Here is a 13,348-nt window from a genome sequence, read left to right as displayed (position 1 = left end):
TTCAGATTATTGTAAATCAAACACAAAGGTTTTGAAACAAACCGAAAACAAGGTTTGCCCCACCCTAGGTAGACTGAAACTACACATCAGTTTTGCATAGCCCTGAGGTGACATGCCAGAGCAAACCAATCAACCTATACTGTTACATTTTAGAATTATGTTTATAGAAAATCACAGATTAAAAAATCTTCAAGTGTTTGTACTAAATTGACATTTTGAGCAGACATTAAAGAGCATAGGATAATTTTACCACATAGTCAGTTTCCCTTGTGTCTGTAAATGTGTACAGATACAGGGACTATTATTTATTATTTGTATTACCAGAGAACCTAGGGCCCTAGTTGTGGACCAGCACCTATTGTGATAGGTGCTTTGCAAAGCAAAAAAAACCCCCCAAAAACAAAAAACAAACAAACAAACAAAAACCCTGCTCCAGCTCCAAAATGCTTAGAATAATTCATACTTAGAATACAGTATGCAGGTTTACAAAATATTTATTTAAAATCAATATGAATTTTTTCTTTAACTGTCTTCCTTCAAACGCACCTGGTTTTGCTTAAAGCATTACCTCATAGAAGTGCAAATGCTGGCATGATGAAGCCCAGAGAGGTCATATAAAAGAATAAGAAGTGGAAAGCCAAAAGAGCAATTTACTATTTAAGTGTTCAATACATTGGCCCTGATTCAGCAAAGCACTTAAGCCTGTGTGCTTAAGGGATTCCACCTCATGTGCTTAAATGCTTTCCTGAATTGGGGCCAAAGTGATTTAGGCTCAGATTATTCCACCTATATTCTTGTTAAATAGTACCTTACTAGTCAAGAATATTCCTGGGGGAATTCTGTGCCCCCAAATTAAAAATTCTGCACACAATATTTTAAAATTCTGCAAAATTTGCCAATTTTATTTGTCCAAATAACCGTACATAATCACACCAGTTTCAATTATTTTGGTAATTTATTTCAAAATACCTGTCAGCAAGTATGTCTGTAACAATACAGACACACACAAAAATTTCCCTAGGACTAGAGAGTTAAAGAAACCCCTACAACAACCTAGTTTTTGCTTCTCTGCCCCCTCCCTCCCAGAGCTCAGCTGTGGGGGCCCGCCCTTTCCCAGATACCTGCGCCCCAGACATGCCAAACCCACAGAAAAAAATGCAGAAATTGGGCTTGTTTTTTGCTTAATTGGCTTGAGTTGCTTGTTGGCTAGTTTTTGGCTTGTAGCTTGTTTGGCTTGTAGTTTGTTGCTTCTTTTTTTTGATTGGCTCCTGGCAAGCAGGGGCAAGGGCGGGGGCAAGCAGCGGGAAAGAGTCAAGGGTGCACAGTGGGCCTACCACAGTCCCAGACTGCACGCTGGAGGTATATAGTACATAAAGTGTTGGAGTTCTTAGGGATTGGCTTGTTTTGAAATGGGATTAGCTTGATTTTTGGCTTATTGCAGAAGTCAGGGTGCTTATTTACTGTGTGAAAGTTGGCAACTGTGCTTGGGGGCTGGCAGGCAATGGCTCAAAAGTCCCCAAAGTCCTGGGATGGCCTTGCCAGGCAAGCAGAGGGGCTGGTGGCCAACTTACAGTCAGTCATCTCCCAGTGTTCCCCAGTTTCTCCCGGTTTGACAAAAGGGAAGGGAAGAGTAGGGGGACTCAAGCTCTCCCTTTCCACCAGGTTCTGGCTCAGGGCTCAAAGTCGAAAGGGTGAAGTGTGTCTCAGTTCTTTCTTGCAGGTACACCAGACCAGCCTCCCCTGTTCTCTCTTCAGGTCTTACCTGGGGCAGCAGGTTTGTAGAAATTTTGGTGGTGCCCAGAATGCCTAGAGCCCACCCCCCCCAAACTCCGACCCAGACCTGCCTAAGGCTCTGGGAGGGAGTTTGTGGGGGGGGGAAGGAAGTCTGGGGTGCAGGCCCTGGGCTGGGGCAGGGGATTGGGTGCAGGCTCTGGGAGGGAGTTTGAGTGCAGAAGGGGTGAGATGTTGATCTCTGGGAGGGAGTTTGGGTGGTGGAGGGGGTCTGGGATGCAGGCTCTGGGAGGGAGTTTGGGTGGTGGGTGCAAACTCCAGGCTGGGGTAGGAGGTGGGGGTGAGGGATGTAGGCTGTGGGCTAGGGGTGGGGGTGCAGGCTCTCGAAGGGAGTTTGGGGGTGGGAGGTGTGCAGATGGCTGGGGCTGAGGCTCTGGGAGGGAGTTTGAGGACAGAAGGGTGTGCGTGGGAACGGGGTGGGGGTGCAGGCTCTGGGACGGAGTTTGGGTGCAGGTTCTGGGCTGGGGCAGGGGTGCAGGCTATGGGAGGGAGTTTGGGGGTGGGAGGTGTGTAGAGGGCTGGGGTGCAGGCTCCGGGATGGAGTCTGGGTGCAGGCGTGGGTGCAGAGGTGCAGGCTCTGGAAGGGAGTTTGGGGACAGGAGTGGGTGCAGCGCTCACCTGGGGCTCCTAGGCAGGGTGGGCTAAGGTCTCCATGCTCTGCTACCCCCAGGCACTGCCCCTGCAGCTTTCTATTGGCTGCAGAGGCGCTTGGGGCAGGAGCAGTGCACATAGACACAGACCCACCCTGCCCAGGAGCTGCAGGGAGGGACCGGCACCTATGTGTAGCAAGCAGGCAGGAAGCTGCTCAGCTCCGCTGCTGGTGGTGGGTGGGGGCCCCGGGCCATTTTAAATAGCCCAGGGGAGCGCCCGGGAACAGAAGGTGGGGCCAAGGAAGAGACCTGGCCTCAAACATTGCTGGAGCCGGGCCCTGGGCCAGGAATATTACTGGTGCCCAGGCACCATGGGCCCATATGATTCGCCGCCTCTGGTCTTACCCACACTAGTCTTACCCATAGTCCAGCCTTCCCCTGTGGATCCTCTGTCCCAGAAGCTAGTGCTACAAACTGGCTTGTTTGTTTCCTTCCTACAGACAGCCTCTCTGCTCTCTCCCTCCCCCTGAGCGTCAATTTCCCCTTTTAAACAGGTCTTCCATTTGAAGCATGCTTTGCAGCTGTGGAGGAGCAGGGCCTTCTTGCTCCATCATTCACTTGGCGTGGTGTCTGTAAACCCCATCATAAAGCAAAATAATACACATACATTTTAGTTAAATAGAATTGTATTAATTTGACATTAGATAATGCAGTTCACAGTAACAGCATTTCTTCACAAGTTGGGAAAAATCATATTCCTGACAAAACAAGTTTGTACACTTGTCTTGTTTTTAAAAAGATTTAAAGTTAGAAAATATCTATTATTGATTCGTCCACTTTTTTATATAGTGCAGGAATAACCAATAGTTATAGGAAATGTGCCTGGCTTGGATTTTTATTAAAAATGGATCCATACAGCTTTCAAAATTCATTATCTTCTTCCTTTAATAATCTTCAGCATCACCAGCACAGATGGCAAGTAAAGCTGTCTCATAATGTCCTGAAGCAAAATGCTGCAAGGGAAAGAATCTTTTTGTGATGATAATTTTTCCTCTTTCTCCCCCCCACCCCCCCAGCCAAGAAAACCATTTTTGTGTATGAGGGACTGGAGGACATTTGAGAAGTTGTGGGTTTTGCACAAGACTTTCAATGCTTCATAAAGATTCTAGACCAAGATTTTCAAAAGTGATTAGTAATTTTGGATCTCTCTTTTTTTGGGGGGATGGTGGGGTAAGGGGCAACCTGAGGCACCTACAAGGTCTGATTTTCAGAAGGTGGCTGCTCAGTTCTTTCTGAAAATCAGGTCCTTTTAATGTATCTCAAATTGAGCACTGAAAATTCATTGATCAGTTTTGAAAATCTTAGCCGTAGATATTTTCTCATAAAAATAATAATAAAAAAATCATAAAAACATTGGAAAGGTTTTTACTGCACTGAATCATATTACAAGAATTCAACAATATAGTTCATGATTGTCTGAAGATATGGGACTGACAGTACAAGAAAAATAGCTCTTTCTGGTGGTTGCTATGTAAAAAAACCCAACACACACAGTAGGAATGATTTTGATTTCTCTTAATCATCACTGTAAATCAAATAAAAATCTGGCCCATCATGTTTTCAAGAAAATAACTCAAAATAAAATAAAGGACTAGATCCTGCAGACACAGAACCTGCTCTGCTCTTATTGAGGTTAATGGCAAAACTTCAATGGGACTGGCATCAGATTCATTTTGAATGTTTATTAGAATTTTTCCCAGTAGTATGAGTACCAGTAATGCAGGATTTTGTTTGTTTATAAAGGAAACAGATGTGCTAGGAAGTGAAAGTCTAGCTTCATAACAATAAGTATATAAGGTTAAAGATAGAAACAGGTCCATGCTGATCAAGGACAAACTGATTGCAGGATCAGCTTTAATTAGATTAATGAAAGAGGGGCCTTAGGGGTGGTGAAGCACTGTTTTAGGGTAGATGTGATGAGGCTAAATAATACAAATACATTTAAAATGCTCCCAGGTAGTGCATGGTGCTGGTACTGTGCTTCATGGTGAATGTGGCAAGGATACCTGAACATTTTCAGCCAAGATTAGTTTTGCCACGTGATTAACAAAAGAGGCATAGCACAGGCAAGGGAACTGCAAAGGTCATTTTACATCACTTCAGTAACCTTGTATGACCACCTATGGGTTGTTCTACAGCTCAGAATACCCAGAGAAAAGTGTGCTTTGGCCATATCACCTCCCTCTCCAAACTGAATCTGGGCACAACCTCACATCAGGGGGTTATGGAGGAAGACCCCCTCACATCAGGGGGTTATGGAGGAAGACCATAGAGCAAGTTCTATACCAGTAGGGGAACAACTTTTTGCAAAGTATTTCCCCAGCAGGCAGTTCTGTCCCCAGGAGGGGGTGGGATGGGACAGAATGAGGCCTATAATATGAAAGTGTGATTAGAATTTAGTGGGAAGTATTATCTCATCTTTATTGTTCATTTACTAAAATTAGTCAGAGGCACTGAACTGATGTAACATGAGTTCAGGCAGCATATTGTTACTTCTGCCTTTGTATCAAATGATTAGATTAGGATTCAGAATTAACTCAACATTTACTATTGTTAAAGCTCTCATATGGATATATGAAACTCTGCTATTGAACTAGGTACTGTATACATGGAAAAGTACAGAGTGACTTACTTTGATATCATGAAACAGAGATTTCCCATATCTCTCTTTGTATCGTCGTCTTATATTCATTAGATCTATTTCACTTCTGGCAATCAGAATCCTGATAACAGTTTTATTATGGAAACCATACTCCTAAAAGAGGAGAAAGATATGAGGAAACTTGGCTGAGTCTATCTATCTGAATATATTAATATTATGTGCAAATGAGCAAATTATCGTCTTGATATATATTCTGGATTTGACAGAAGTTTGAAGTGTACAGGGGTTTTACTATACTAAGCTTTCTTGTGTATGAATAGTGCATTTCATATTACTGTGTAACTGAGATAAAATCTGTACTCCAAACGCCACTTCAAATTTTTCCGTGTTATCTTATTAATGGCCAGTTGTATTTACTACTTCTTTTTTTAAAGCATGTGCTTAAGTACTTTGCTGAATCAGGGCCTCAGTCATTAATCATTTTTGTTGAGACTGCCAACAAGAATGCCAGGTGGGATGGTGGCTTTTGTTATGTGTAATTTGTCCACTTAAGACTAGACTGAGACCACCATCCTTTTTCACATAGGTTGCCGAACAACCATCAGATTCTAATCAGTGGTTTAGAACTCGAATGCTTTGTATCCAACCATGAATCACGTGAGCTGTTCAGTTTCTCAGATGGATTCTGCATGGAGGAATGGTGAGAATGAAGGTGGGTGAGATAATTGTGATGTTGCACTCCATATGTTTTATGGAAATATGTTTATAAGTGTGAATATAATGTAACTGAAATATGCTTCACGCAAAAGGTCTCTTGTAAGGTATCTTACAAAGCTTATGATCTACTGAGTGTGTTCATCCCATTTGTATGAATGTATCATTCTCATATCTGAAACTGGAAATATGAAGTATAACTCTGAAGTCCTATTGTAACTATGCAAAGTGTGGGTCATTAATGGTAGCTTGGAATCTTGATGGCTCCCATCAACTAGGACAATTGGTTGTATATGGCTCTGTTTACTTGTAAGCCATCCTGTATATGTGGGTGCCAGCCCGTGAGTAATGAAGTCTCACAGGACATGTGAACGTCACATGATACTGGAATCCATTTTAAACCTGGTGATTTTCCGTTTAGAAGGATGGGTGGGAACCCAGAGAGAGACAAAGGATTCCCGCCTTATGCCAAAGATATAAAAGGGATGGAACAGAACAAAGGGGGCTGCAGTCATGAGAAATCCCCTAGTTACGACCTGAGCGGGAACTAACAAGAACTGTACCGGGGAAAGGATTGGGCCCAGACTAAGAAGGTGTCTAATCTGTGAAAGAAGCTTATTGGAACATTTCTGAGGGTGAGATTTACCTGTATTCAGTTTCTTAATCTATTAGGCTTAGACTTGCGTGTTTTTGCTTTATTTTACTTAGGGACTTACTTTGTTCTGTTTGTTATTACTTGGAACCACTTAAATCCTACTTTTTATTCTTAATAAAATCACTTTTGTTTATTATTGAACCCAGAGTAAGTGATTAATACCTGGGGGAGAAAACCGCTGTATATCTCTCTCTATCAGTGTTATAGAGGGCAGACAATTTATGAGTTTACCCTGTACAGGCTTTAAACAGAGTAAAACAGATTTATTTGGGGTTTGGATCCCACTAGGAGCTGTGTGTCTGGGTGCTGGAGTACCTGCTGAGTGGCTTTCAGTTAAAGCCTGTAGCTTTCGGGACGTGGTTCGGACCTGGGGCTGTGTTGCAGCAGACTAGCATTGTCAGGCTCAACAAGGCAGGGTTCTGGAGTCCCAAGCTGGCAGGGAAAACAAGCTCAGAGGCAGTTTGAGTATGTGAGGTGACAGTCCCAAGGGGGTCTCTGTAACCAAACCTGTCACAATAATATCTTTTATTGGACCAATTTCTGTTGGTGAGAGAGACAAGCTTTCGGGTTTAGACAGTGCTCTTTTTCAGGACACTTCTGGAGGAATGGTGACATCTAGTGGACAGTAACACTAATTCAAACAATTTTGAAGGTTGCAGGGGAAATATTTACTTATTACAAATGTTGGTTTATTTAAAGGTGGCAGGTTGAATTTATCAATTAGCTATTCACACTAACAGAATAAAGTAGTAAGGGATACTCAGAAAGCTGCATTTACAGGATTTGATTCTTATTTTGTGGGTGCACTAAAATCTTTCTGACAACCCATTATGGATTTTACGGAAACCATAGTTCTAAATATTAGAAGCTTTCTTAACAGACTGATGCTAATCATGCAATATTCTAAATAGAAATCTGACAAAAGTTTGACACAATCTGATTGATTAATGCACCGTGGAATGGAATATGATTTAAAATGTCTACTATTGGCAGCATACCATATCACTAAGCATTTCATTGACATCAATCACTAGGCACTAGGAGGAAACTGAGAAATTTATTTCAAATTTATTTTATTTTTTCTGCAATTTTATTTAATATATTTTCTCAAAAATCTAATCTGACTGTGAAAATAAGAAATAATTGCACAATGGCACATTTCACTCAAAAATGAGCCTGGTTTAGCACAACAATTTTGTGAAAATAGAATCAAATTTGAATTTGAAAAAATATGAAAATGCTCAGATTCTGAACATTTTAAATCATGAATACTTTACATAAATTTACAACAGCAGCACACAATATGAAGAAAAACACATGTGTGGTATTTTTACCCCTATGCAGTATTTGTGGATACTTCTGATTACATATGCAGATACCCACATTTGCACCCAATATTAATTTTTTTAAGCTAATGTGCATAAAAACATTAGGATTTGCACATGTAAATGGAGTCCAATTGAAAACATGGTGATTAGTATTTTCACACTATAGCATTTGTATTATGCCATTCACAGTGATATTTATTAAAGCTGTACAGCGGAAAGTCATATAATAAGAATAGATCATCTTGAATAAAAAGTGCGCTTTGAGTTTTGCACACCAGGGGGAGATGCAGTCCATACAAAATGATGGTTTTCTGTTTTCAAAAAGTCAATGCAGTTAACGGACAAGTAGTGTTGAAAGAAAACTCATCTGTTGATCAAGCACTATGACTTTGAAATTAATAACATTACCAAAATTTTTAAAACAAGCAAGCAACACTTTAACAGTGGAAGCTATCAAAACCCTAACCCTTTTAAAGCAAATGAGCTAACTCATTCAAAATAGAGACAGTAAAACTGTTGTTTAAAATATGTGAAAGAATAGTGCTACTTACATGGATTGCATTGTAAAGCCTATATGCAAAATAGGAAGGTTTATCTCGAACACAGAGAACTAGGAGAGATATGTTATGGAGAAAAGGAGAAATATTAGAGACTTTCAGAAAACTGCATCAATGGTGTGTTTATGTGATCTTGAGGGTGCTTATTGGGTTGAAGTGAAACAAGTTGATACTGGTTGATAGAAACTTTCTCACATTGCACAGTTCATGGCTGTGGGTCAGGTTGCCCCTTCTATCTTAGAAAAAACCTGGGGTGCTCCTCAAAATGTTTACCTAACAATACTCATTCAATGGGAGGTGGCAGAATTTTCAATCCTATGGAATTGCCCGTTTAAAGTGCAGATTATAAAATTCTAATCTCAGGCCACCTGGAAGGAGCCTCTCTGTTTCTGTACTGGCTGTGGGCCTTCCCCCCAGCAGGCAGGGCAGCTTTACCTGTGGTTCATCTTAAGGATGCTGGTAGTTTAAGAACATGGTTTTATTTTTCAGTCATAATAATTTGCTATTTATTTATAAATTTTTTATGGTGTTCATCACCATACTATCTAAGTGCCTCAGAAACTTTAATGAATTTAGCCACATGACATCTTTGTGAGGTAGGGAAGTATTATTACCATCATGGGCGACTCATGAACCCCCCTTCGGGAAGCCTAGCCCCCTACCCCTCCTATTCCGCTGGAGGCCCTGCCCCAACTCCATTCCCTCCCCCCACCCCCGGCTCTCCATCCCTCCGCCAGAGCCAGAGGAGCCCCAACCCCCCCAGTGCAACCAGATGGATCCTGGCTGGCCCACCTGAGCTGCTCCGAGCCGCAGCCTGCATGCCCAAGCCATCTCCAGCCCACCGGCCCAGGCGCCGGAACTGCCCCAAGCCCTGGCCGCCTGGAGGAGCTCTGAGCCCTGCCACGGCCTGGCCCCAGGGCCGTGGTGGGGAGCATTAACAGAGGTTTGGGGAAGGTTAGCATCCCCCAGCCTCTGTGATGCATTGCCCATGATTAGCGTCATTTTACAGATGGGGAAACTGAGGCACAGATAATTTAGGAGCTTGATCCTACACCACTGAAGACATGCAGTTTTGCCATTTGTTTCAGTGTGAGCAGAATCAGTGCCTAATGGACTTGCCCATGGTCACACAGGAAGTTTGTAGCAAAACCAGAAGCAGAATCCAGTTCTCCTCAGCCCTAATCCAGTGACCACATTTTAATTTTTAGCCTCAACCTACGATACAATTTAAATGCCCTTTCTTCTATATAGCCTTAGACTTGTTGGTTGATTTTCTTCCAAATGTTCAAAGTTTCTACACCATATATGAAAATTAACTAGTGGGGAAAATAGCACAAAAAGATTATATTTGTACCTTTTAATGGACCAGATGTACTATACTGTATATTTATTAAGAAGTTATCACTAGTGTAAAATAATCATTTTATTTTACCTATTGCTATCAGCAGTTCTTGAAAGAATCCATCGTAACATTCATTAATAGCATCTACTATATCTTGCCCAGAGATATTTTGGAACTCCTGAAAAACTTGAAAGAAATGAATATGTTTATTTATATTCTGTATTAAGAGTAGAAACTAGCTCCAGCCGTTTTGTTGCTGTTTACTTTTGACATGTCTATTACCCCAAAATGAAACTTAATCTAAAATGAGAGATTGGGACAGATTCTCAACCCAGTACTTGGAGCAAAGCAGCTGGAAAGCTGTCCTAAAAGGGCATCTGGCAATTTCTTAGCATGGGGGCGTGGGGTAGAGAATAGCATAGCCAGCTCTATGCTAACACCTGCCCCCATCCCCCATGAGGTGGATTGGGGTTAGGAGGTTGTTCCTTCTTATCCTTGTTGATGTAATATCCCCCAGGAGAGCATTACAAGCTGAAGTAAATTAGTCCATCCTTTATGCTATAGAGCTGTCTGGAGAATGACAATTCCATTTTGAGATTTGTTTTCATTCCACACTAGAACAAAACGAAAACTTTTGGAACATTTTCTCAAAATGGAATTGTGTCTAAATGTCCATTCTTGGACTGAAAAGGTCAGGTTTTCGATTCATCTCACTCTCTCGCTACACATGAGCAACTGGGGAGTCCGCACTGACCTCAGAAGCCTTCCCATAGAAAATGTCAAAATTGACATGTTTCTGTAAAATGTATCAGCTTCAATGGAACACCATGTTGTGACAAAAATATGTTTCATTAAAATGTTTCCAACCAGCAGCTGTCACTTGTTTGGTTGGGTGTTTTTTTTGGGGAGGGTGGGGGGTGGAGGGGCGGTATTTGGCCCTCTCTGCCCCCCAAGACTGGGAAAAGTGGAACGGTGGCTTCAGTGCACTTTTGACTCCCCCCCCCACCAGATGAATTGAGTGTGAGCTCCAGGGGTGCTGGAACAATTTTTATAGTGGGGGTGCTGACCATGGAAACCATGCATTTGGTGTTTGTTATTACTACTTCACGCCGGGGGCGTGGGAGCACTCCCTAGTTCCAGCACCACTGGTGAGGTCAGTGCAGCTGAAGACTTAGCCCGTCACCTTAACTATCATTTCTGTGATGCATTTTTTTCACTATCTGTTCTACACGGGGTTCAGCTTTGTAGTCCTTGTACACCCAAAACTCCCATTAACTTCAGTTGGAGTTTTGGGAGCACAAAGAATGTAGGCTCAGGCTCCTGTTTCAGACTGCACTGGAATCTGAATATTGGTTTGTGAATTCAGCTTCTGTGTGCCTAGTTAAAATTATGCCTGTTGTCTCTGTAAGCTATATTTTCCCTTTCCATTATACATTAAAATACTGAGAAGTTGGATTCATAAGTGATGATAATTACCCATCCACAACTGCTGGTAACTCTTGTTGCACAAGATCATTTGTATCATGTTTTTGTGTTCCCCTGTTTTCTGCTGACATGCTTCCCATAGGACCTAAGGCATTAAAATAATAACAAGGTGCAAAAGATCATCAGTCCCAAACCCCTTTAAACAAGACTTTCAAACAGCTACATATTTGTTTTCTGTTATTTTTGAGAAACTGACAGCTGATTGTAATTACCATTGCATCCTGAACAGCCATAGCAGGATCTGCATACCCTTCCTCTCGGGTTCCCTGTAAAATGTTAAAACATTTTCCTCTGTTAGTTCTTCTAAAATGACTGCAAGAGAATGAGATGGTCTTTATATAATACTACTTCTCATTCACTGAGATATCCATTCCAGGATTTTACACAAGAATGGTGTGTGGTAGAGCTGGTCTATAGAGCCCTAAAATATTCTAGAGGTTACATCTGGAATTCCTATGGCATCTGTCCAAGGGCCATTCCCTTAGGGTGGAGGAATTCTAGAATCATGATGGGACTGATGACAGGAAGTAGTCGTAAAGGTGGATACAGATGGGTTCCCTGTGGGACTACATTTTTAACTAATCCTTTTCTTACATAAAAGAAAAATTAGTGACTAACTAGATGACATTACCTGTTTATAAAGTTATTATAACATGTGGTTATGATGTGGAAAATAACTGTACAAATGGCATCTTTGTGTCTCCAGTTTATTTTTCATTGATATGTCCATATAACTTTGCTATTTTCTACAAGGAAAAAAACCACACACTTTTTTCTCACTGTCCAAACTGCAAGATCAGCCATATCAAATAGTGATCGATCTGCTTTACACTGCATGTTACCATCATCACCTGTAATTAATATTCAAGATTGAGAAGTTGCCTGACAAATTTGATGATGTATGAGTCAAAAGAGAATACAGTTTATTCTCCCGTAGCTCTTTTGGCTTTGCAGTTCTGTAAACCAAGCAGATATGATTTAGTTAATACACTAGGATCAGATTTATTTAGTTGTAACAAAAGAAAAGTCTTTTAGAGTAACTCCTTTTAATCATAGTTACAGTGTAAGGATACAAATAAGCCCAGGTTGCAGGAGTCATAATTCCCAGACAGCACTTAATCATTGCCTTAATGATATGTTTTTGAAGCAATTTATTTTAGTTTGGCGTTGACAATCATTCTGCTACAAAAGTGAAAGTAAGGATTAAAATTATATATTGTCTGCCAACTACTAGAATGACCAGTTTTCAACTGTTGCCTGGGAAATATGTTAATTCACATTTTAATTAAATTGTAAAGAATTTGCACAGAACAAAGAATGAAGTTCTTAATGACAAGATAAATTGCTTAAAGGAAATTATGCTGTAGTGACTTCCTGTGATTGAATATATGAAACTGGAAAAATATGACAAGTGGACAATAAAAACTGAGCAGCAGTGCTTTACATAAACAAAAAAACCCTACAGTTACATTTTTAAAGGATTATTCTTGCCTTATTTAATCAGGAGAATCCTAAAAACTGCATCAATATTCTTATTTTTAAATTCCAGAAAATGATGTTATTTTAATTCATATCCATGTCAAAACCTGGGGCAAAATAGATCAACTCTTCATGTCATATTAAAAGTCTGGATAATTATAATTCGATCCAAGTACATTACATTAATTAGGATGTAATAAGCCTTCCAGAAGCTTGCCTCTTCTGAAGGATTTTGCCACTGCCCATTAATTGGTGGTGGTGGAGTGCGGGGGGGATACATATGCTTTTCCCTTATGGAAAAGTATTATAGGCCTCAGTATTGTAATTATGGCAATCATGTAGATTGCTGCTCCCGCATAGAGCCCCATTGGCCCATATTATAAATGTCTGTGTGCTATCAATTGCAGGATCAAGGCCCCAGAATTTAATAGTGAGTAAACCAATACAATTTTTAGAAAATATTTTAAAAAAAGAAACCGTTGATACAGAATGATATCCTTTCTATAGGTTACATAGAAATAGGTAGAAAGAATCTAATTTTCTATTTTAATGTATAACATTGTCCAGTTTATTCTCCAAGACTATCCAAAAGAGAAAAAATAAAAAGGATAACATTTTAAATTAAGTGCCATCTGACTTTTCTACAATTGTTTTTATTAACATAAATAAGGTAATATTCACACGCAGATAAAAACTTACAAAGAAGCGCATTATGAAACAGTGCAGTTGGAGTTCTCCAGAGCTC

At 40.7% G+C, this 13,348-nt stretch overlaps 1 protein-coding gene across 1 annotated transcript in view; it reads right to left on the bottom strand.

Annotated features, from left to right (window-relative positions):
* Positions 1 to 3,325: 3,325 nt before the first annotated feature.
* The window catches only part of ANXA10 (annexin A10), a gene marked incomplete at its 3' end in the record, with an annotated part of 49,868 nt that continues 39,845 nt past the window's right edge, over positions 3,326 to 13,348 (bottom strand). Inside the window, exons 7-12 of the mRNA XM_084627642.1 lie at positions 11,337 to 11,390; positions 11,116 to 11,209; positions 9,730 to 9,825; positions 8,292 to 8,350; positions 5,074 to 5,196; positions 3,326 to 3,394 (exon numbers count right to left, since the gene is read on the bottom strand). Of these exons, the coding sequence (XP_084483768.1) occupies positions 3,326 to 3,394; positions 5,074 to 5,196; positions 8,292 to 8,350; positions 9,730 to 9,825; positions 11,116 to 11,209; positions 11,337 to 11,390 (495 nt within the window). The remainder of the gene's footprint in view (positions 3,395 to 5,073; positions 5,197 to 8,291; positions 8,351 to 9,729; positions 9,826 to 11,115; positions 11,210 to 11,336; positions 11,391 to 13,348) is intronic.

Source organism: Lepidochelys olivacea, assembly GCF_965140295.1.
Source record: "Lepidochelys olivacea isolate rLepOli2 genome assembly, chromosome: 4".
NCBI lineage: Eukaryota > Metazoa > Chordata > Testudines > Cheloniidae > Lepidochelys > Lepidochelys olivacea.
This window is presented reverse-complemented; position numbering and strand designations above follow the sequence as displayed.